Below are 24,600 nucleotides of genomic sequence, written 5' to 3'. Positions count from 1 at the left end.
AGAGAGAGAGAGATGAGAACTCCCACTGGTAGCATTGCAAAGGTTTGTGTTTGTTAAGGCCGCCCCCAGCTGGGTGCTTCACAGCTTACAACTAATCTGCCTAAGAGTTTCCTTCAGCCGGAAGGGTATATACTGCCTCAAGCTGTCTCTTTAAACAAATAGCTGAAAATACCAGGAATCAAGCAGCAGCCATAGTTTATGCATGTCACCAGAAAGTCCATGAGTGAAGAGAGTCCTCCTCCTTTTCTTTTGCTTTTGGGAACTCTACAAAGCAGTTACAGATAGGTAGCCGTGTTGGTCTGCCATAGTCAAAACAAAAAAAGTACCTTCCAGTAGCACCTTAAAGACCAACTATGTCTTTGGTCTTTAAGGTGCTACTGGAAGGAACTTTTTTTGTTTCTACAAAGCAGGTAATTGTGGCAGGTGCATATTTTAAACTCTACAATTCAGCCACGCTGGGTGAAGCTGCACTGTGTGGAAATCCTCCCGCCATCTTCCAAAATTGGGCAAGTTCAAGGTGGTGTGGCTATAGGGGAGGATGCTTAAGCCTTTGACAAATAAGCAGCCAGCCAGGGCAGAGAATGTTTCAATGGGCAACTTGATTTCTGATCATTAAATAGCTGGGGGGCAGGAGCCCTTTCTGATGCAGTACAAAGCACCTAGAGATCTTTCAGTAGATCCTGACACTGGTGTGGTGGCCAGGGTGGAAGATCCATCACTTTTGTGCAGCAGAGTCCCTGAACTCCAGCATCCTGGAGCCACCTAGTCAGCAGGAAAGGGGAGCTTTTCAGCCCCGAGAAGAAGACAGTTCACCCTTTGTGCAGATTGCAACCCATCAAGGGGAAAGGAGGTGAGTCAGCCATGAAGGATGGGCTTTGAGGGTCACTCTGGAGAAGGCGCATGGAAAGAACACTTAGAAGCAGTTTCTTCCATATACTTCACAGCTAAAGATTTCAGGACACTGAAAAGAGAAGGGGCTTCAGTTTCCAGAGAAAGGTGTGCAAGTTCAGTTACGAACCCTGGAAGTTCAAGGAAAACCCAATTGAAGTTACTGCAAAAGAAGACATTGGAGCAAGCAAAATCATTTGCCTCTGCGTGCAGGCACACACACACACACACACACACACACACGAAGCAGTTGGTCCAGCTCAAAGGCAACACATAGAGATCTGTATTGGATCATCTCAATGCATCCCTAATCAGTATTATTGAATAGTTACAAAATTATAGGACCATCTTGGAAGGTTATATATCTTCTGCCCACCCCTGGGGCAGATAGCACGTTCCACATGCAGGCTCCTTCCCTGGCAGCATCCGCACTGAGATAGATGTTGGGGAAGGGAAGGGAAGGAGCCTCATCCCAGAACCGGGAGGGCAGCCTCTGTCCAAAAGCAGATCGTTCTGGTCTGGATGCACAAATAGCACCATCTGGGATAAGGTAGCAGCTTTATGAGCAGGCTGTGTGCACCACCACAAATGTGTTGGTCTTTGGGGCGCTGTGGGGCACTGTGTGGGGGGTTCTGCTGCAACAGGGAAGCTTAGCTACTTCTTCTGTAGTTGATTTCATCATGCGAAAGGCTGGGCTGGATGAATCCCAAGCCGGAATTAAGATTGCCAGAAGAAATATCAACAACCTCCGATATGCAGATGACACAACTTTGATGGCAGAAAGTGAGGAGGAATTAAAGAACCTTTTAATGAGGGTGAAAGAGGAGAGCGCAAAATATGGTCTGAAGTTCAACATCAGAAAAACGAAGATCATGGCCACTGGTCCCATCACCTCATGGCAAAAAGAAGGGGAAGAAATGGAGGCAGTGAGAGATTTTACTTTCTTGGGCTCCATGATCACTGCAGATGGTGACAGCAGCCACGAAATTAAGAGACGCCTGCTCCTTGGGAGAAAGGTGATGGCAAACCTAGACAGCATCTTAAAAAGCAGAGACATCACCTTGCCAACAAAGGTCCGTACAGTAAAAGCTATGGTTTTCCTAGTAGTGATGTATGGAAGTGAGAGCTGAACCATAAAGAAGGCTGATCGCCGAAGAATGGATGCTTTTGAATTCTGGTGCTGGAGGAGACTCTTGAGAGTCCCATGGACTGCAAGAAGATCACACCTATCCATTCTGAAGGAAATCAGCACTGAGTGCTCACTGGAAGATCCTGAAGCTGAGGCTCCAATACTTTGGCCACCTCATGAGAAGAGAAGACTCCCTGGGAAAGACCCTGATGTTGGGAAAGATGGAGGGCACAAGGAGAAGGGGACGACAGAGGACGAGATGGTTGGACAGTGTTCTCAAAGAGACCAGCCTGAGTTTGACCAAACTGCAGGAGGCAGTGGAAGACAGGAGTGCCTGGCGTGCTCTGGTCCATGGGTCACGAAGAGTTGGACATGACTAAACAACAACAACATGTGCTTAATGCTGCTTTTCTGCGTATTCTGCCTATTGCAGAAGCCAAAACTATTGCAATCCTCCAGCAGCACCTAGCGGCAGAGGAAAAAATTACAATGTCATGTTTAAATATTGGTGAAAGTTGTTGCAGGAGGAATCCCCAAAGCATCTCTGTAGGATTTCAGCTCAGTAAGCCACACAGAGACTGGACACCACTTAAATCACCATGCTAACCCAAGGAACCAACCACTGGAGGACAAGCATATTAACTCATTCTATGTTTGTGTCTGCTAAATGCTTTCTGTTGTGATTCAAGACTGGTTTGCGAACTAGTTTAAAACAATAGCATTACTTGTTTAAGCCTATAGTTTCATTTTTGGCATCTCTACTTTGTTTCAGGGAACTTATCACAAAACTAAGAGCCCACAGTAGTTTCTACAGCAGTTTACCAGACTACATCTGCAGCCACAGCTCCACTGCACAGAATAATACCCATTGCTGGAATGGCCAAGAAGTTGTAGAAAGGTAAAATGAATTCATTTCTTTTCATTCCTCCCCCTTTAGTGATGCTGAGTTGTTGTTGTTGTTGTTATGCTTGGCCCCAGCTTGAAATTCTTCGTACAGTGGTACCTCAGGTTAAGAACTTAATTCTTTCTGGAGGTCTGTTCTTAACCTGAAACTGTTCTTAACCTGAGGTACCACTTTAGTTAATGGGGCCTCCCGCTGCCACACAATTTCTGTTCTCATCCTGAAGCAAAGTTCTTAACCCGAGGTATTATTTCTGGGTTAGCGGAGTCTGTAACCTGAAGCGTCTGTAACCTGAGGTACCACTGTAGTAGTATTATGCCGTCCATCTGCCGCAGTTCCTCCGTGTGTCTTTGGACTCCAAATCCCATCCTGAGAAGAGCTTGGATGCTGGATTAGGCTGAAGGCCCACTTTGTCCAGCATCCTGTTCTCCAAATGGCCAAGCAGATGGGAAGCCTGCAAGCAGGACCCGAGAGCAGCAGAACTCTCCCCTCCTGCTTTTCCAGCAACTGGTGCTCAGAAGCATGGCTGCCTCTGACAGTGGAGGCACAAGATACCTAGTCATTGTGGCTCGTAGCCATTGATAAGTCTTCATCCTCCATGAATTTGTCTTTTAAAGCCATCCAAGTTTGCAGGGGGGGGGGGTCATATTTAATGTTGTGCTGTATGAAGAATTATTTTTGTCTGTTCTGAACCCTCCAACGCTCAGGTTCATTGGATGACTCAGAATTGTGACCATGCTGCTGTTTTTGACCTCTAACTCCCATCAGCCCCCAGGCAGCATGATCAGTCCTCAGGAATGAAGGGGAATCAGGCTCAGCAAGAAAAGGGAGTGCTGTATTGCTGGGGCTTCCCCTTTCAACTGCTAGTCCAGCATAATGGAAAGATGTTTTCTGCAGCAGATACAACACTTCCAAAAGCTTAGAACCCCCCCCCCCCAACCACTTAATCCATACTTAATCCACGGGGCAAGGTGCTGCTTGATGCACAGTGAGAAACAAGTGACCAGCCAGTAACCCAAGACCTGAAATGTCTTCAAGTGAAACAGATTGAAAGCAAAACGTAAGTGTTTCTCATTACCATTACGATTAAATCTTAAGTGGACTTTTTCTCAGCAAGGTGGATGGTTGCAATCACAACTACAAGCCGTGGGGAGAGAGCAGACTCTGCTCAGAAACAGGCTCCCCACTGCCCCCCCCCCCAATTTCCCCCTGAAAAGCTCAACTCTCAGAATTGCTCCAAACTCCATCAGTAATGGAGGAACTTCCTGACTGAAGGGGGTAGTTTAATGTTCTGTTCAATTTGTAGTTACTGTTTCAAGTTTCTACCTTTTCAAACTCCTTTTTTTCTATCTTTCCACCTATTGCATGACACATTTTTCTGGCTAAATGAGTATTTCAAGCACAAGAGCCCCATCTAGTGGCTCAATTAAGGTACTGACATTGAATGTAAAAGAGCTTGGAAGCCTGGTTAAGTGTTCTCAAAATAATAATAACCGGAAACCATGTTTCTTCAGGAAACTGAGCAAAAGAAAAATTATGGGTATAGAATCTCAAGGGAAGACGGCTAGAATCACAAATAGGTGGAACTGGCACATCAAAAGCAAGAGGGGTAGCAGTTATTATTACCCAGAAAAGTCCCTTTGTAATGCAGTATACCATCACAGATCTTAATGGCAGATTCGCCTTTGTAAAATGGATGTTTTGTAAAGGGGACGCTTCACAGAGAACTATACACTCGGGGAGCTTTGTATGCACAAATCAATCAACATTCTTAAAATTCACACTGAACAATCTCAAGGATTTTGCAAAAGTCTCCATAATATTGGGGGGGGGGGGCATCTGCCTCAATAACTCTATGGACAAGAGCCACAGTGCAAACTCAAACAATAGCCCAGGCACTAAAGCAGTGTGAATAATAGAGGCTCATGATCTGGTGGGATTATGGTGACACCTGCACGAGGGACTTCAGCTTTTTCTCACACTGCTTTATTTATTCCCATTATGATTATATATTGATTTCTTCAGGACTCATGCAAAAAGTCAGAGCGGCAGGAAAATGGAATAGCAACTGTCTCAGACCACGCACCAGTCAGTACAGACATTGCATGGACAAAAGCTTTCTGCATTACTCACCAATGAAACTTTCACCCAAGTGCTGGCTGCATCAAACCTGAAAGGAACAATAGAACAATATTAAGAAAGCAATAACACTTCAGGCAGGGAGCCTTGAACCCTCTGGGATGCTGTGAAGGTGGTACTGAGAAGCCATTGCATTGTGGGAACCAGCAAGATCTGGAAAACCAGGATATCCCTAACATGGCAACAGGAACAACAGATCAGACATCTTGAAAGAGAATATAAATGAACAAGCAGGGGGGGTAAAGCATACCACCTTCTTCAGTCTAAAAAACATGAATGGCAATTGCTGGGGAAAAGCAACATTAGTGCGGTAAAGACTAAATGTAAGGCAAATACTATGAATTTGGAGATAAGGGGCCTCAAGTTACCAGCCTTTGAACTCAATTGCCTCAACATGGACAGAAGCAGGTGAAATACACTATAGGACATTAATAAGGACTTCAGCACTTTCTCTTCTGACTTATACTTCCCAAGTAATTCTGACATGCAAATAATGGAGAACTTTATAACATCATCTTTGATAGGCATGCTTACACCAAATCAAGGGTAATTTCTCAATAGTGCAATACAAGAATCGGAGGTATTCTCCATTAGCAAAACACTAAAAATGTAGACACAAAGTCAGAAAAGCTAAAGCACATAATGAACTCAGGCTTGCTAGAGAGGTTAAAAGCAACAAAAAAGGCTTTTATGGGTATGTTCGTAGCAAAAGGAAGAACAAAGAAACAGTGGGGTCACTCAGAGGAGAAGATGGTGAAATGCAAACAGGGGACACAGAAAGGGCTGAACTCCTCAATGCCTTCTTTGCCTCAGTCTTCTCCGATAAAGAAAACAATGCCCGACCTGAAGAATTTGGAGCAAATGATCCAGCAGAGGAAACACAGCCCAGAATAACTAAGGAGATAGTACAAGAATACTTGGCTAGTCTAGATGTATTCAAGTCTCCAGGGCCAGATGAACTGCATCCAAGAGTATTAAAAGAACTGGCAGATGTGATCTCAGAACCACTGGCAGTCATCTTTGAGAACTCCTGGAGAACAGGCGAAGTCCCGGCAGACTGGAGGAGGGCAAATGTTGTCCCTATTTTCAAAAAGGGGAAAAGAGAGGACCCAAATAATTACCACCCAGTCAGTCTGACATCAATACCAGGGAAGATTCTGGAGCAGATCATTAAGCAAACAGTCTGTGAGCACCTAGAAAGGAATGCTGTGATCACCAATAGTCAGCATGGATTTCTGAAAAATAAGTCATGTCAGACGAACCTGATCTCGTTTTTTGACAGAATTACAGGCCTGGTAGATGAAGGGAACGCAGTGGATGTAGCCTACCTTGATTACAGCAAGGCATTTGACAAGGTGCCCCATGATATTCTTGTAAAGAAGCTGGTAAAATGCGGTCTTGACTATGCTACCACTCAGTGGATTTGTAACTGGCTGACTGACCGAACCCAAAGGGTGCTCATCAATGGTTCCTCTTCATCCTGGAGAAGAGTGACTAGTGGGGTGCCACAGGGTTCTGTCTTGGGCCCGGGCTTATTCAACATCTTTATCAACGACTTGGATGATGGACTCAAGGGCATCCTGATCAAATTTGCAGATGATATCAAACTGGGAGGGGTGGCTAACACCCCAGAGGACAGGATCACACTTCAAAACGACCTTGACAGATTAGAGAACTGGGCCAAAACAAACAAGATGAATTTTAACAGGGAGAAATGTAAAGTATTGCACTTGGGCAAAAAAATTGAGAGGCACAATTACAAGATGGGTGACACCTGGCTTGAGAGCAGTACATGTGAAAAGGATCTAGGAGTCTTGGTTGACCACAAACTTGACATGAGCCAACAGTGTGACGCGGCAGCTAAAAAAGCCAATGCAATTCTGGGCTGCATCAGTAGGAGTATAGCATCTAGATCAAGGGAAGTAATAGTGCCACTGTATTCTGCTCTGGTCAGACCTCACCTGGAGTACTGTGCCCAGTTCTGGGCACCACAGTTCAAGAAGGACACTGACAAACTGGAACGTGTCCAGAGGAGGGCAACCAAAATGGTCAAAGGCCTGGAAACGATGCCTTATGAGGAACGGCTAAGGGAGCTGGGCATGTTTAGCCTGGAGAAGAGGAGGTTAAGGGGTGATATGATAGCCATGTTCAAATATATAAAAGGATGTCACATAGAGGAGGGAGAAAGGTTGTTTTCTGCTGCTCCAGAGAAGCGGACAGGGAGCAATGGATCCAAACTACAAGAAAGAAGATTCCACCTAAACATTAGGAAGAACTTCCTGACAGTAAGAGCTGTTTGACAGTGGAATTTGCTGCCAAGGAGTGTGATGGAGTCTCCTTCTTTGGAGGTCTTTAAGCAGAGGCTTGACAACCATATGTCAGGAGTGCTCTGATGGTGTTTCCTGCTTGGCAGGGGGTTGGACTCGATGGCCCTTGGGGTCTCTTCCAACTCTATGATTCTATGATCTGCATGCAAACTCTACAACCAAGCGCAACTTCTGCGATCTCAAGCCACATATGAAACCACTGCGCCTGATCCACCCTGGCCTACAAAGGGATGGCTTCCCAAATTTATAAACTCCTATTTGTCCTAAAGAAGGGGTTGTCCACAACTCCTTGATCCCAGCAGGAAACCAACCTCACCACTCAAATAGGGGAGTAGATGTGGGATAGGCTTTGGACAAAAACCCACTGTTGAAATCCATTTTGACAAACACTCAAGAAGCAATTTTATGAATCCTGTTTCACTTGCACTGGACACCTCCTTGCCTGCATAGCATCAATCTGACTCCCTCTTATGTTGGTAAGGCTGCTCAGAAACTGGCACTACTATCCACATGTGGTGGAGTGGTTAAGCACTCACCCACTTCTGGAACAAGTTACTTGATTGCTGGGATAGCTCAATTGGTAGAACATGAGTCTTGGTCTCAGGGTGGTGAGTTTGAGCCCCACGTTGGGAAAAAGATTCCGCATTGCAGGGGTGGGCTAGATGGCTCTTGTGGCCCCTTCTATGATTCTATTACTTGGTGCCTTATGTTCTATTTCTGGTTAAGATATCTTGCCATGTCCCACCACAGCACTATTGGCAATAATAAATATTGTCTACATTTCCATTCACACTAAAACATTGCTAGCTTTCCTTTTGGCAACAGCTAGATTGGAGTCACTGGAAGGATGTTGTGCATTTTCCACACCACAAATAGATTGATGAACTATGGCACAAAGCTTTATAGGAGAAACTGTCCCAGCATGCCCGGGTTATGCAAGGCACAACAAAAAAAATCTATCCTTTGCGAGTTGGCAACCTTTTAATGACTTTATAAATAAATAGTAAGATCTGGATCCTCCTACAACTCATGCATAGTTTTCAAGGGGACTTATTCTCAATAAGTCTTATTCTTTCCCCCTCCTCTTCCACTCTCCTTTCCCCTTACCCTTTTCCATGATCTTATACCTCATTTCTGGCTAGGAAGAATAACAGATGCTTTTAAATAACCTTTTATTGAATGATGCGTCTAAAAAGTTTTCATTTGTTCTGTGTACTTTGTCTTTATGCAAAAGTTTCATTAAAAATATGTTTGGGGGAGGGGAGCCCAACACCTTCCAAAGGAGTCCATTCCACTGTTGAACAGCTCTCACAATCATAAAGTTCTTCCTGATGTTTAGTCAGAATCTCCTTTCTTTGTCATTTGAATCCATTGGTTTGGGTCCTACCCTCTGGAACAAGACAAAACTTGCTCCATCTTCCATGGACAGCCCTTCAGGTATTTGAAGAGGGCTATCATATCAACTCCCAGTCTTCTCTTCTCCAGGCTAAACATCTCCAACTCCTTCAACTGTTCCTCATAAGGTTTTGTTTCCAGACCCTTGATCACCTTGGTCGCCATCCTCCTCTGCATATGTTCCAGCTTCTCAGTCTCCTCCTTAAACTGTAGTGGCCAGAACTTGATATAGGGCCCAAGCTTTGTAAGTATTGACAGTCACTTAAATTGGCTCAGTATCCAGTTGGCAGCCAGTGCCATTCTTTCAGGACCGGTATAATATGACCTTAAGGAGCTGAAGTGGCCAACAGACTAGCAGCTACATATTGCACTAACTTTAGCTTCCAGACCATCAAAGATAGCCTCACAGAGAGCACATAGCAGTTACCATACTTGATAGATGGCCATCCAACCTCTCCTTATAAACCTCCAAGTCCATCACCTCTCAAGGGAATCTGTTCTACAGCTCTTACTGTCAGAAAGTTATTTCAGACATTTAGCCTGAATCTCCTTTCTTGTAACTTGAATCCATTGGTACAAGTCCCACCCTCCGAAGCAAGTGAAAACAAGCTTTCTCCATCTTCCATGTGATGGCCATTGAGATATTGGAAGATGGCTCTCATATCTCCTCTCAGTCTCTTCTTATCCAGGCTAAACATACCCAACTCCCTCAACCATTCCTAATAAGGCTTGGTTTCCACAAGCTTAATCATCTTAGTTGCCCTTTTCTGCACCCATCTTGTCAACATCTTTCTTAAATTGCTGTGCCCAGAGGACTGCAGGTGTGGTCAGACCAAGGCAGGACTATTGCTTCCCTTGATCAGGACAGTATACTTCTATTAATGCAGCCTAGCATTAGCTTTGTGTTTTTTGCTTGCTAATGATGTATTGCATGGATTGATAATGTTGGGTCTGTGAACTAATACTATGGGTCCCCCCCCCCCCGTCCATCCAACTGGGTTGCCCCGGCCACTCCAACAGAAAATACAAAAACACAACAGAACCTCACACATATGGCACTCATAGAGTGCTATCTTCTCTGCACTTCAATCTTGCTGAAATTAGGCTCAAAATGACCAATAATGTTAATATTATCGATGTAGATAATTTGTTAATCACTTGTTATCACAGATTTCCAAGCAACTTGCAACAGAATAGAATAGCAGCAGTGATGGCAATCGATATCATTGCATCCCATGGCAAATCCTGATCAATGCCCAAATATTCAGTGGATCCCAGTGAGGTTTAATTTTTACTGATCAGCAACTCAGTGGAACAAGAGTAAAACTTGCACAATAAAACCCCCACAGAGCATTGTGCAGGCTACGTGGCTGCTTATCTGCAACTCAGATTGGAACGTCAAGGTCTCCTGGAACCTTATCGGAAGCAGAAAGTATGTGCGCAAATGTAAGATGTTGGAGCAACCCAATGACCCACCTTATCCAAGAACATTCCTCTTCTTACAGAGCCCACCCAGATGCTTCAAAGGAAATCTGGCAAGCGGGAACTGAGCAAAAGAGCACTCTGCCCTACTGCAGTTTCCGGGAACTGATATCTGAAAACATTCCTGCCTCCAGCTGTGGAGGCGGCTCTTAGCCATCATGGCTGCTAGCCATCCATAGCCCTCTCCTACTCCATGAATTTGTCTAATTCTCTTTTAAAGCCATCCAAGTTAGTGGTCATCATTGTCTCCTGGGGGAGCGAGTTCATGGCTTAACTATGTGCCACGTGAAGAAGGACTTTCTTTGATCTTCCAGCAACTTCACTGGATGTCCACAAGTTCATTATGAGAGGGAAGAAAACTTTTCTTTATCTAACTGGCTTCTCCACACCATGCATTACAGTAGACAATTCCCTTGCTGCTTCTTACATGTTCTGGGAAATTAAATTGTCATTGAGGCAATTGAAGAGTTTGGTGGACCTTACATTCTTGGCAGAGTTTGAGTTGCAACTGATATCAGGATAGTTGCAGCCATGACTGCTATATCTTTATTGTTTGGTAATCTGCCCTGGGAAGGCATCATCCAAGTACACAGTCTGGCCTGGAGGTCTATATCAGAAACCCACAGGTCCCTGTTCCTTCCCTCTCCTACAATTTTTACCCATATGCTCTCAATCTGCTTTCTGTGCTCCAGGTCATGGACCTCATCACAAGTGTACTCATCCTTTACATATAATGCTCCTCCTACTCTCCCCCCTTCCTGTTTGATCTTTTTCTTTTGAATAGGCTATACCCCTCAGTTTCAAGATTCCTGTCATAAGTCTCACCTCACCAGGTTTCAGTAATTTCCTTGTCATTTGTCAATAATTTCCTTGTCAATATTTGCAATATTGTCTCCCTTCTCCCCAGGATTTGGTTTAAAGCTCCATTGCCTTGGTTTCACATCAGTGGTAGCCAGGGCTGATGAATGAACGGCTGTGCATACTATGTTTGTATGAAATGTTCCAAGGGAAACTAGCTTTTCTCTTCAAATCACCGCAGGGTGTAGAGGCTCTTGGCTGTGAAATTGCAGAATTGTTGGAGAAACTCATATGGAGGGGTGAAAAGTAACAAGACTGTGTTTACAAAAGATGTTGCCTGTTGATGGCAAAATGCTGGCAATATATACTTCTCCCAGGTGGCACATTCCCAATTTATAAATGTATATACAAAGGCTTGTTGAATTCTTTGCTAATTGAAGGATTTTACACACATGTCAGGGTTTCCTCAGTTCTCAAATCTAAAATCCTAATATGTGTTCAGATTGACAGAATTTCATAAGCTTCTTGGTGGTGGTGTATTCTTATAATTCTCTCCTGAATAAGATGACACAGTTCCCTTTTCAAAACAACTTTTTTTCCAAGCGCATTGTGAGAATATGCTGCTGTTACCAAACAGTGAAGAAGAGAATTGGATCCTGCACAAACATAATTCATCTTAAACTTTCCCTTTTCTCAGTTTATTCCCTCATTACTTAAAAGACTTCAACCACTTCCCTAAACTCCTTCTGCTTTGCTCCTGGAGATGAATTAGTTTCCAATTTTGCTTTTATTGCCAACATATTGTGTAAAGGTTTTATATACAAGGTAAGCAAACAAGGCAGAAGCGGAGGTGGGCCTCCTGGAGCTTTCCATTTCCCCTCCCATCTTCAGGGACCCGAAGCCAAATTCATCTGCATATGGTAGTCCACCAGAGGCTTAGGCAAGCCATATTTGGGCCACTAGAATCATGAAAAGGGGAGGGCATACCATCCATAGGCCACACCCACACCTTACATTGTAAGTGCTGTTATACCACTTGGACAGCCATGAGCTCTCAAAGCATTGTGGGAACTGTAGTTTTCTAAGGTGCAGAGAGTTATTAGGAGACTCTCCATTCCCCTGACATGGCTGCAGTTCTCATAGTGGCTTAACAGTCATTCCCTCTTCCCAGGGAACTCTGGGGACTGTAGTTCTGTGTGGAGAAAAGGGGCCTCCTAACACCTCTCAGCTTCCATAACAAGCTACTGTTCCCAGGATGCTTTGGGAGAAAGCCATGTGAGCTAAATTGTGCTTTAAAAGCATAGTGTGGATCCTGCCCCCTCCACCATGGAGACTGGGGTGCATGGAGTGCACATGTTCACACCCTGCATTCACCTGGCTGGGAGAGGGGTGGAATTGCAGGTTATGTGGAAGGGATTTCCCTGTGGGGGGTCATGAATGTTGTGCTCAAATTGGAGGTGGTAGAAGGAGGGTTAGTGGCACGCAGGTAGAAATGGCTCTGTTGCTATTAGAATTTGTATGGTATCTTATTACACGCTGCTCTGGCTGTGCGGTTTATAAATCTGTAAAATGAAATAAATAAGAAAGCACCTGGGACCCAAATCGGCCTATTTTCTCTCTTGCGTGTCAAGGTCCCCAAGCCACCCCCCAAATAAATCACAATTCACACAACTTTATTAAAATACATAAATGTGAGTGGTTGCTTAGGCATTGGTTACGACTATCTGTCCCCGCCCAGGGACAGAACTGACTTCCGGATTCCAGCGAAAGCCAGTAAGGGAAAACAATATTGGGGAGGAAAATGGAGTTGGGCACCATATCCTCACCTCTCCCTGCATGCTTCCAGGGGTTTGTATGGCCCAAACCCCACACCAGGGATTCAGATGAAAGCATGGCAAGCCCCTGGGTTCCTTTAATGGAATACCTTTGCGCATTGGAGGGGACAGGTGCTCCACCCCCCCTCCAGACCACTTTAAACCAATGCCTTAACATATTTTGAATCCAGGGAGAGCTGCCATCAACTCATCCAAGCCCTCTCGCATGCAGAAACACAAACTTATGCTGGGGGAAGATGGCAAATCGTTTTCGCCCAGCTGCACCACCAGCGCTGCGGGAGGACCTTCACAGGTCACACTCGACTGCACCAAAGGGAGGAACTGCTCCCAAAGCATTCCCCATCTGGACATCCAGTATACGCTCACAAGGGCAGGAAGGCCGAGATGGCACCCCAGTCCAGACTCATCAGCGCGCTTGCCAGCCCAGTGCACAATGCTGTGGCAGACAATCCAAATGTACACAGCTGCTCCTATGAAAAAGGAAATAACAGACAGGCATCAGCACAGGCATCATTGGTGACGCTTCCTCACGTAACCCTTGTAAGTGTCAGACTTCCAACATCCGGTATTCTGAATCTTGTCCACTGATAGGCCCCAGAATGAATGAGGCACACATTCAGTAGCAGACAAGCAGCCAGGTTTGGTATCCATAACCAGGCAAGGGCTCGCCTCACCACTGGCCAGAAGCCTGATGGTGGCACCCCCGCCCACTTGGTCAGACCGCATGTAAGAAGTTTTTGATGCACAGTTTTGAACCACTTGCTTTTGTGGGGGTCTTGCATTACTAGAGGCAGTAGACCAGGTGGATTTAGATTAAGACGAAGCCAGTAGTTGAATGTTCTTTGCCAGGTCTGAGTTTCTACAGATGGAAGGCAGGCCTCGAGTCGTAATGCTGCGTTTGGAACACAGGAGGGGACGCCGAATATCTGCCTTAGGAATTTAGACTGAACAGTTTCAAGACTGGAGCAGTGGTTCCCCGTCCAGATTTGTGCCCCATACAGTAACTGCGCCAGAGGTTTTGCTTGAAAGACTTCAAAGGCTGCTGGGATGTATCTGCCCCCCTTCGTATAAAAGAAGCGAGACAGCATCTTAATACTTTGAGCTGCTTTTTCTTTGGCACATTTTTGATGGACATCCCAGGACCCGGTCGACTGGAAAACGATACCCAGATATTTAACCTGTTCAATTGTCTGGTTATCCATCCTCCAGCTGTACTGTCTGTGTTTCCTTGCAAAAACCATAATTTTGGTTTTCTGATAGTTTATTACCAGTTGCTCTCTCCTGCAGTATGCTGAAAATTCACCTATGAGCCTATTTAAGCCTATTCTTGTTCGAGATAGGAGTATCGCATCATCAGCATACAAAAGTACTGATATTGATTTGTCAGCCAGTTTGGGGGCGTGGAAGTCCGGAGATGACAAACAATTAACCATATCATTGATGTAAAAGTTGAATAAAACTGGGGCCAAGATGCAACCTTGCTTGACCCCCTTGCAGACAGGAACTGGTCCTATAAGATGGCCATTTGACGAAGTTCTTACATGCAGCACCGTGTCTTTATATAAACAGCTGATCAGAAATAATAGTCTTTTGTCTATACTTGATGTGCTCAATTTATCCCAGAGTCTTGCACGTGGAATTGAATCGAAAGCAGCCTTTAGATCGATAAAGGCTGCATATAGCACCCCATGGGATTTTTTGGCATATTTGTCAATTAAATAGGCTAGGGTGAAGCAATGGTCTATGGTGGACCTGCCTTGCCTGAAACCCGCTTGCTCTTCCGCTAGAATAGCTTCAGTTTCGAGCCAGCTAGTTAGCTTAATATAAAGATGTTTGGCATATAGTTTGCTGGGTATAGACAGAAGACTGATTGGTCTATAACTCGCCGGGTCTGGCATAGGTCCTTTTTTATAGATTGGAATAACTATTGCCTCAGTCCAACCATCTGGGAGTAAACCCGTTGAGTCGATCCAAGAAAATAAAGACGCCAGCAGGGGGGCCCACCAGCCAATGTTGGACTTCAGAGGTTCGGCAGGGATGTAGTCATTCCCTGGGGCCTTGTTGTTCTTTAATTGTGCGATTAAGTTCTCAACTTCCTTTACAGTTACTGGTGGCCAATGAGGTAGGTCCTCCAATTGAATACATAATTTGTAGTGTTGGGCTTCCTGGTCATAGAACAAAGATTGAAAATGGCGCAACCACTCCATTGGTTCCACTGTACAGATGGAATTAGTACGCTCCTGGTCCAGTAGACCAGATATGGTTCGCCAAAAGCAAGTAGTATCTTTCTCGTGCGATGCCTTAACCAGACTGTGCCATGCGGCTCTTTCAGCTTCCAGTTTCTTTCTCCTTAGTAATTGTTTGTAAGACCTTCTCAGATAAATATAAGCATTAAGTAGGAGGGCAGTCCCTGATTTCCTATATCTCTGGTAGGCTGTTCTCATTTGTCTCCTTGTTTGCCTGCACTCCAGGTCAAACCAGCTAGCTCCGTCCTTTGCCCTCTTTGTAGCGGCGCTATGTATCACTGTTGTTAAATGGGATTTCAATCTTTCCAAAAGTAATTTAAAGCGTTCCATAATCGCATCTACTGAATTGCCTGACACAATAGCGGAGCGAATAAGCTTTAACTCCGCTGACTGAAGAAGGAGGGTTAGATTTTCATTCAGTATTGGGGACCATTTGAGTCTTTTGGGAGCAGGTATACCCAAATTTACAGAAGGTATATATTGTGGCTCGGCAATAGAATAGTCAAAAGGCCGACCTGCAAGCTCTAAAATTAGAGGTAGGTGATCACTCAGAGTATTGTGGCCCACTTGGAACTTCCTTACAGAGCTGTGAGCAAATCTTGAGATTAGAATATAATCTATAACGCTTCCCCCAGCCTTGGAAAAATGGGTATATTCCCCGGGGCGATCCCCCTCTATGTTGCCGTTTAATATCAGCAGTTCCCTCCGTCTGGCAGCCTGCACTAAGCAGAGACCTGAAAAATTACTTCTTCTATCTTTGGACAGTCGTGTCGCACCAATATCCGTCTGTTCTTCCGGGTCCATAAATAGGTTGAAGTGAGTGTATAGACTGTTGTCATCTGTTCCTATACTAGCGTTAAAGTCTCCACACACAATAGTCAGGGCAGACGGGTAAGTAGATTCGAAAGGCTCTAAAAACGCCTCTAGCTCAGCCCAAATAGCCTTGACCGCGGGGTTTTTTTGGCCTGGGGGAATATAGACATTGACCAGCAAAAGAGTAGTTCTCTTGAAGCTAAGTAGAGCGGCTGTTGCTAGAGAATTGCAGCTGGGTAGGGCTGTTAGAGAATGCGCCAGCTCCGTGGAAATGAAGCAAGCTAGGCCACCACTAGATCTGCCGCCCCTTAAAGATGGAGAGGCAGGCAGGTAGTGGCAGTTATACCCATTGAGAAATATAGGGTCATTCTGCCATGTCTCCTGAAAGAAGATGATGTCAAATTGCTTAAGGTAGCACAAAAATTGTTGGTTGTTTTTCTTGGCGTGCCAACCTGCGATATTCCAAGACAGCACTTTTAGGCCCCGGGCCCTTCGGGGAGCTGGATCTATGTCACCACCACGTCCAGCAATTCTTTGGTGTCTAAAAAAACACACCCATTGGCTCTTTTCGAGGATGACTGCTTGGAGAGAGTGTAATGATCCTCTCTTCTTGGTGATTTGGGGCTAGATTTTGGAGTTGGGGGGGAAGCTAATTCATACGGAGACAATTTAAGATAGGTGTGCCAGGCGCTTTGAGATTTCACACCTTGATTTGGTCTTACTTTATTGTACATCACAGGGGGCTCTGATTGTAATTCCACGTCTACACATTTAAAGGTGCCTCCCACCGTCCTCCTATCCACTAGACATTTGGGAGATATGGGCTGCACATAAGGGTCCTTCATTGTCTCACCTTGGTCATCCTTTTTTTCTAGTCTGCTTCGAAGTAAATCAAGTCTTTTCAGGATCTCAGTTTGAGCTGGAGAGTGCAGTGACCAGAATCGCTTTATCAGTGAGAGTTCTTCCTCCAAAACGGAGTCCTCACTATCACACGTGAGAGGCCAGACGCCAGTTGGATGTGGAGCTTCCTTTTTTTCATTTGGCACTGTTTGATGGAGATGATCCTGCTGGAACTTATGCTTTCTATTTTGATGGTTTTGGTGGTTGGTTTTTTCCCTTTTGTGAACTTCCATTCCTATGCCCTTGGGCCCCATCAGAGAGGTTAAAGGTGCTCTATTTTCAAATATTCTTAATAGGATTATTCTTTCTTTTTTGAATAGGTTTTTAGCTCTAAAAATAAAGCTGGCCAGACTATGATCTAAAAAAGTAATCAGTGCTCGTACCGAGCAATCATCTTGATGTAGATACTCTATAGCGGCTATGTCTATTGCTTTTACTACCCCCGGTAAAATGCCACTTATGATGGACAAAAAGTGGTCTATACGGTCCGACCCTGCATAAAATCTAGGCGGTTTAGGGTAATTAGCAAAGACAAGCTTTTGTGGGATTAGGACTAAACTCCATTCTCTTTTGGGACACAACATCTGTCGAGCTTGAGAGGAGTGGTTCCCCTCAATAGCTTGGGTAATCAAGCTAATGGTACCCCCAGTTAAACGAGTCTTGACTCGCAATGTTCAATCCAGAAAGGTTCTAAAGGACTCAAATGCTGCACAGGCTATGGTGCAACCAATCGGCATCACCTTATCTATATATTAAGCTCCATCCAAATTAAAGCCCAACCACTTAAAATCTCAAGGGTGAACCGGCAACAGCCTAACAGCCAATTAAATATTGCAAGTTGCCAACAAGGCACCTCTTTCAAATTGTTGGTAAGCTCAACTGCCTGATCCAGAGACACGTATTTCACGGAACAATTCCAGAGGGATAGCGTCATTCACTGAGGTGCCTTTGGGACGCAATAAATATGGATCAGATGGAATTACATGGGGCTTTCTTAGGGATGATCCCCAAATGGGATAAATCCAAATCGGGACTAGAAGGAGAATCAAAGGGGATCCAACTATATGTCCCAATGCAAACTCTTTCCTAACCTTCTTTCTGGCTACGTCAGCTCTCTAACCGACTTGATTTGCTGTATTCCTTTTTTTTAAAAAAATAATTTTTATTAGCTGGCCAATCACATCAAATTAAATCACATCACATAAATTCCGAATTACAAAGCCAAATTTTTAAATTTTGTTGGGGGGACCCATACTTCAAGATCCAAAGGGGGATTCAAATCATCTTCTTGTTACTGCGTTAATGTCCAAATCAGTCCCAATCAGTCCAAACAGAGTTCATAGTGCTATCCAGTCTTATCTTGGTGTTTCCACATCATATCTTGTTCATATAATTTCTCTTTTTCCTTTACGATCTCTTCTGTTAGTCTCCTTAAGCCGATAAACACAAATATAATAATCCTGTGTGGATTTCCCGTTCTTCCAATCTAAGTCCAGATGGTTTCCATATATCATCTCCTTCGTAGATAACATCACTCTTTCCATCATAAATTAGGCAGTTGTCTCTCTTAAGTCCCACTGAGGAGTTAATCCACGATATGTAAACAGCTTTATTTCTCTCTTTCTCCTCCCCGACTCAAGACCTCCGACAGTGCCTCCCAAAATGGCGACAGCATTTTTAACTGCGTCATTCCAAAACTCTTAACTTTCCAGCTTCGTCTTGAAACATTGCTTTGGTTCGAAAGTTTATCTCCACACAGCCTTAAATCCACAGCTTAAGTCCTTAAAACGACATTTCTGACTCATTAGCAGAGGGGATTCTTGTTTAATCACATAGAGAAAGAAAGGAAGGTTTCCCCCCTCCCCCCTCAGTCATTTGCCGTACCGTATCTTGACATATCTTCTTATATTTTATTCTTGTCTTGTTTTATCAGAGATCTCTTCTGTCAGCAGTCTTTACTCCCCCTCTTTCATTGAAGTATGTGCAATTTATCTCCTCCAAATTGTTTCTTTTGAAGATTCTTGCAACTAGTGGCGCGAATCAGAGACAGCATCGAGGAGTGCCGGAATCCCACCGGAGGGCTTTGTGCCTAGTGCCCCCATCCCCACAAATTTGGGGGTGGTATAGGGCACAGCAGGCAAGGGCCGTCCCCCCCATAATCCTGGAGGGGTTAAGGAGGCTAATTACCCCCATCATAGCCTCCAAATTACCTCGTGTGGGTCGGAGAGATGTTATTGTCAGCCATCTTCTGATACGCCTCCTAGTGGCCCCCCTTGATTTGCTGTATTCCAAGCCACTGGCTGAAAAGCCAGAGGAATCCTAAACCTTGGGAAAACCCTTCCCACAAGCACAAAGCCGCTGACCTATCTGGATAACCTTTTAGCCAGGCTTTCAAGGGAGGTAATTTTATGGGAATATGGGTGAGAGTTATTGAGCTATTGCTTGCCAGCCCCCAGCCACCACTTGGGCAGGGCTTGTCCTGTGCTGCCGCCATGAGCCCCCCCTCCACCAGGAAAGGGCTGTCTGCCTTCACAGCAAGCAGCAGCCAAATGGCACCCAAAGCATCTAATGCCAAGATGTGTGAATTTACGGGGCCAATGCTGGCAAGAATCCCTAAAGACGTCCCAACAAATCTGCTGCTGAGCTGGCTTCCTACATACCAGCTTCAGGTTCTATTGCTCAGGGAATTTCCATTTGAAATGTGGAGCTGCGCAAGTGGTCCACACGTCCCTGCAATCCCAGCGAGCTGTGGGGATGAGGGCAGCCCAACATTCTCACCATAGCGAATCACCACTTATAGAATCATAGAGTTGGAAGGGACCCCGAGGATCATCTAGTCCACTCCCCTACAATGCAGGAGTATGAGGCTGTCCCATACAGGGATCAATCCTGCAACCTTGGCATTACGAGCACCACGTGTTGACCAGCTGAGCTATCCAGGATGATCCGTAAGGACCTGGGACAACCTCGCCCTGACCCCCGTAGAGGTCCAAGGTGATATCTGAATCATCAGAGCTCAGGAATGATGTACCTGACAAGGAGGTGGAATCATGTTCCCTGCTCCTCTTTTTTTTTTTAAAAAATAATTTTTATTAAGATTTTCCAAATTAAAACAAATTAAATCCAATTTATACATTTCTTCCAATAACCAGGACTTCCCCCTCCCCCCTCTTGTGTTCCAAATCTTCTAAATAAACAATTAAATTCAACAAGTTCTTATCCCCAAATTACACTCATCGTCAATAACCCAGTTTTTTCAAATTCCCATCCCCTAAGATCTGTCTTCCCTTCCACGAGTTCCCCCCTTTCAGATATAGTGCAAATGAAAAGAAAATACAAAAAGAAAGAAAAAATAATTTTACAGCCTTTGGATTCCAAATTTCCCTCCCCTCTTTCCCTGTTGCGTTCCTTATATCCCTCCAATTCTAATATCTTCCTGGTATTCCCACATTTCACTACACCCATATCTCTCTGATTCTTTACCAGTCATTTTTAATCACAAGTGTCCAATCTTAGAAGGAGTCTATCTCAAGAAGGGGCTCATTTCTTCTATCCAGATTTTTGTATCCAGGAGTAAAAACTCCAATTTTATTTCCATAAGCTTGTCAAATCTGGATATCCCAAATGTCCCCACTTCCAGTTCTGTCCAGTTCTTGTTGTTTCCTTATTCTTGTCGGTCACTCTCCTCCTTTTTGTTTCCCTGTTCTCCCGCAGAAAGGTTCTTTTTCCAAAAGCTTCTAATTCCTCTGCAGAGGCTTGTTATTCAGGAGCAAAACATTACGTCATGTCCCTTTCGTTTTCCAACAGATAAATCCATTGTTTCTTGTAGTATGTGAACCTCTGTAGACAAAATAATGTTCAATTTCTGCAGTTTCCCAGGAGATTGAAAGTTCTGTTCAACTGTTCAAGTTTTCTAGCAAAAACACATGTAATATCCCTCAGCTCCTCTAGATGGATTACAGTAACTGAGTTCCCTTCCAGATCACATCCACCAGTCCAAATAGCTTGTTAATCCTTATTTGAAACAATTTGTATCCAATTTGTATCCAAATGTAACTGGCAAAGTCCTCAAAACACCGTCTCTATTTTGTTCTTCCGTTTTGACAGCTCTTTGACAGCTGTCAAAACCTCCATTACTCTTCTCCAGGTATTCTCGCAGATCGCTCCAGGGATTCCGGGGGGGGGGGGTTGCTTTTTAATACAAATTCTCCTTTTCTCCTCCAGCTCAAACTTATAATTTTCCCTCGCGAAGTTGTTAGTTCATCAAGATAGGGTTACACTCGGTCTTAGGTGTCAAGTCCTTTGTTTTGTCTTTTCTACAATAAAGGGGGGGGGCTGACTTCCTTTTTCCACCTCCCCCGTTCGCATCAAATTTTAAAAATTTATCCCTCTTTTTAGTCCATAGTCCAATTACTCACGGGTTTTTCTTTTGGCTCCAAATTTTCAATAGAAGAAGCTAGCGCTCTCCACCGAATGGCATGCGGCTTCGCTCGGCAGGGGAAGCGGCGGACTCAAAGCACCCCCCCCAGGCGCCCGTTCCTTAGCCTTTAAAAAGGCTCTTTCGCGGGCCGGGGAGGGGCGCAAAGGTGCCAGCCGAGTCACCATGTCCATGGGGCTCCGTGCCCATGGCTTTTGAGGGTCCCCGCGTCGCCGGCGCGGTAGAACCCAACCCCTGCCGAGCCGGCTCCCTCCGGAGCACGGAGGGAGCCCGCCATTCGGCGATGGCGCCAACCCGGAAGTCATGTTCCCTGCTCCTCTTTGCCCTCCTCCTGGATCGCTGCCTCTGAAGATGCTTCCTTCTGGAAAAAGGCACCTGGGGCATCAGCAAGTCATCCGTTGCAGGAGAAGCAAGCGCTGGAGACATCTGCGAAGGCCCTGCCATAGTCTGCAAAAAACTAAACAATGTGAGGAACCGATGAAAGCAATGCTTCGTGCACCACTAGGAGACGCTACCTTCCTCCCTAAAGACCTAGCCCAGTTCTGGAAAAATTGTGAATCAGGAAAAGGGGGCCAGAAGGAGGAAAATTCTCTCCCTCCTTACTAGATGGGAGGCCCCTGAGCTTTGATCACAGTCAATGAAGAAGGCCCTGGGTGGAAGGTGGAAGCAGGCCGGAATGTTGCAGGAGGCCATCGAATTCTAGGGCAAAGCGGACCAAAGCCCTAGGATCACCTGCTAGGCCAGACAGAAATGTTTCCAGTGAAATAACAGACTCGAGGCAGCCCACCGCCTGTCCAGGTACCCCTGCTTGCCCTTTTAGAGGGAAGCACCCCTCAAGAAACCCAAAGTTCTTTTTTGGGGGGGCAATAATATCACAAATAGGCTGAACTACCCAGCAATAGAATAGTCCCGGGGGGCGGTTCCAAGATGGCAATGGCTTAGCAAGCAGGCTTCAGAGCTCCACAGATAACAGGACTGTAATTAGCGTTGATTGCTACCTAGGGAAGTAATTTTTCCCTTTTTCTTACTTCTCTACTTTTAAACTTACCAACCTACTGAGATTCTATCAGCACCTTCTTGTCTATGCTATGAGAAACATCTTGGGCAAGTTCTGTGAAGCAACCTGGGCAGGCCACCAGCTGCTAGCTATTAACCACCAGCTCCCTTCTATATTTTGTTCCTGGAACTCCTGGCAGTCACCAAACAGAGAAGCTCTTAAATTGAACAAACCGAGCACTTTCTATTTTCTCTCTCTTCTGCGGTCAAGGAAACCTCTCCTTGTTTGCTTTCCACCATTATACTATGCCTGCTAGTAAACGCTACAGGGACCCAGAGGATGCAGCTCTCTCATCAGTTCCCAAACAATCTAAAATAGAGGACTTTTTAAACAAATCTGCTTTTATAGTTCCAACGAAAAACCAGTTTTCTCCTCTTGAATATGATTGTGAGTGTGGGGAGAGTATTCAAGGTTAGAGTGTGGAACTGGATCCAGCAATGGGGCAAGTTGATTCTGTGCTGCTCAGAGAGGAAGGAATAACAAGTAGGGAGAGCACCCAATTAACTCTAATTGCAAGAACGGTTGAGCATATCTTCCAACAAATTAAAGGTATTGCCTCTCAAATAACCCAATTATCCAAAGAGGCCCACAGTTTATCAGTTAATGACAAGCAGGCATCAACAGAACACCATAGTACCAAAGGGAATTGGTGACAACAAGAGCAGACCCCTAAGCTCAACATAGAATGTGCAGAGGCTCTTAAAACAAACTCTTCTTATTTAATCTTCCAACCAAAAAAGATCTGCATGGCAATTTGTGGAAGGCCAGATCAAACTCCGAGCTGGAAAGATGCTCAGCATTCCAAACAACATTTAGCAGACTTACTTGGCATTGGACTTCTCTGGCATCGGACTTAGTTGGGATTGAACCCTTGAATACCACAAACCAAATCCAAAAAATTATGTTAACTCCCCCCCCCCACTAGACTGCCCTCACTGATTCACAAGCTGAACTTCAGATTGTCAAGCAGAGGAGTTTTTCCAACCCGGGTATTTCGCAATTCTATTGTTGCACCCTTATGTAAGATGAGGACTGGTGCTTCAGAGGGGCCCACAAAACCAAAGCCTGGATACCTAATGGAAGTAATGACATCACACAAAAAACTTGACAGGTGGGGAGGAAACAGACATGCCTGAGTTGAATTCGCAGGGTCATGCCCAACATCAAAATAACCAGATGAGCCAAAAGGAACAGCCGATTCCTCTAGACAATCATCTTCCGGAATCTGAGCACTCTGTAAATCCTTTGGAAGAGGATTTTCTCAGCTCCTTAAGGAATCTCCCTCAGGAAGAGCAACAAACAGTTATCAAGAGGCTTGATCTTATGAGCCAGACATTGAAAGAGATTAAAGAATCGGAGGCAGAGACTGACAACAGACCCAATGGCCAAACATAATGATAACTTTAGAACCACCAGAGTACTGGACAAAAATGAGATACTTAGATGAGGAGGAGTCAGGAAATACACCTAAGGAATCCCCGCTGGTGAGCAATTTGCAAAGAAAAGGCCCAGTGAACACAAACGTGAGTACTTTATGTACGACGACTGATATAATCAAACATCTGGATTATTCCACTAGCATTAGCTAGTTGCCTCAAAAACTGGTAAACTCCGAGAGTACATTGGCCAGCAACTGACAGTAAATCACTGTAAAACAATTAAACTTCATTCATGGAGTGTAACAGGGTGGCCAAACAAGATCCAAGACAGTGATTTCTGTTCCTATCTACAAACACATGCTATCATCTTTCTTCAAGAAACTTTGCCAAAAGAAGGCACTATGGTTGAATTACAGTGTACCTCTGATTATGTACTTAATTCGTTCTGGAGGTCCGTTCTTAACCTTCAAATGTTCTTAACCTGAAGCACCACTTTAGCTAATGGGGCCTCCCACTGCTACCGCGCCGCTGCTGCACGATTTCTGTTCTCATGCTGAAGCAAAGTTCTTAACCCGAGGTACTATTTCTGGGTTAGCGGAGTCTGTAACCTGAAGCATATGTAACCTGAAGCATATGTAACTCGAGGTACCACTGTACAGGATTTTACAAGTTACACTCAACCAGCTCTTAAAATTGTAAAGTATGGAAGGCCTAATGGGGGGCTGGCAGTGCTGGTGTCAACCTCTCTTAATGTATCAATTCAAACAGTGTCCCTCGTTGACCACCCCTAATTTTTTAGTGTTGTCCCTTTCTGATAGTCTCCTGAGAAATACTTATTGCATCTGTGTGTACATACCTCCAGTAAAGTCTTGT

The 24,600-nt window shown here is 44.8% G+C and overlaps 1 protein-coding gene across 2 annotated transcripts in view; it reads left to right on the top strand.

The window, feature by feature from the left end:
* Window positions 1–24,600, top strand: part of GPC3 (glypican 3) — a 238,088-nt gene that overhangs the window by 133,980 nt on the left and 79,508 nt on the right. For both annotated transcript variants that reach the window (XM_083722916.1, XM_083722917.1), the window contains one exon: window positions 2,790–2,915. In XM_083722916.1, the coding sequence (XP_083579042.1) occupies window positions 2,790–2,915 (126 nt within the window). The remainder of the gene's footprint in view (window positions 1–2,789; window positions 2,916–24,600) is intronic.

Source organism: Podarcis gaigeae, assembly GCF_964106915.1.
Source record: "Podarcis gaigeae genome assembly, chromosome: Z".
Lineage (NCBI taxonomy): Eukaryota > Metazoa > Chordata > Lepidosauria > Squamata > Lacertidae > Podarcis > Podarcis gaigeae.
The sequence above is the reverse complement of the archived record's forward strand: the minus strand, read 5'-3'. Positions and strand labels throughout refer to the sequence as shown.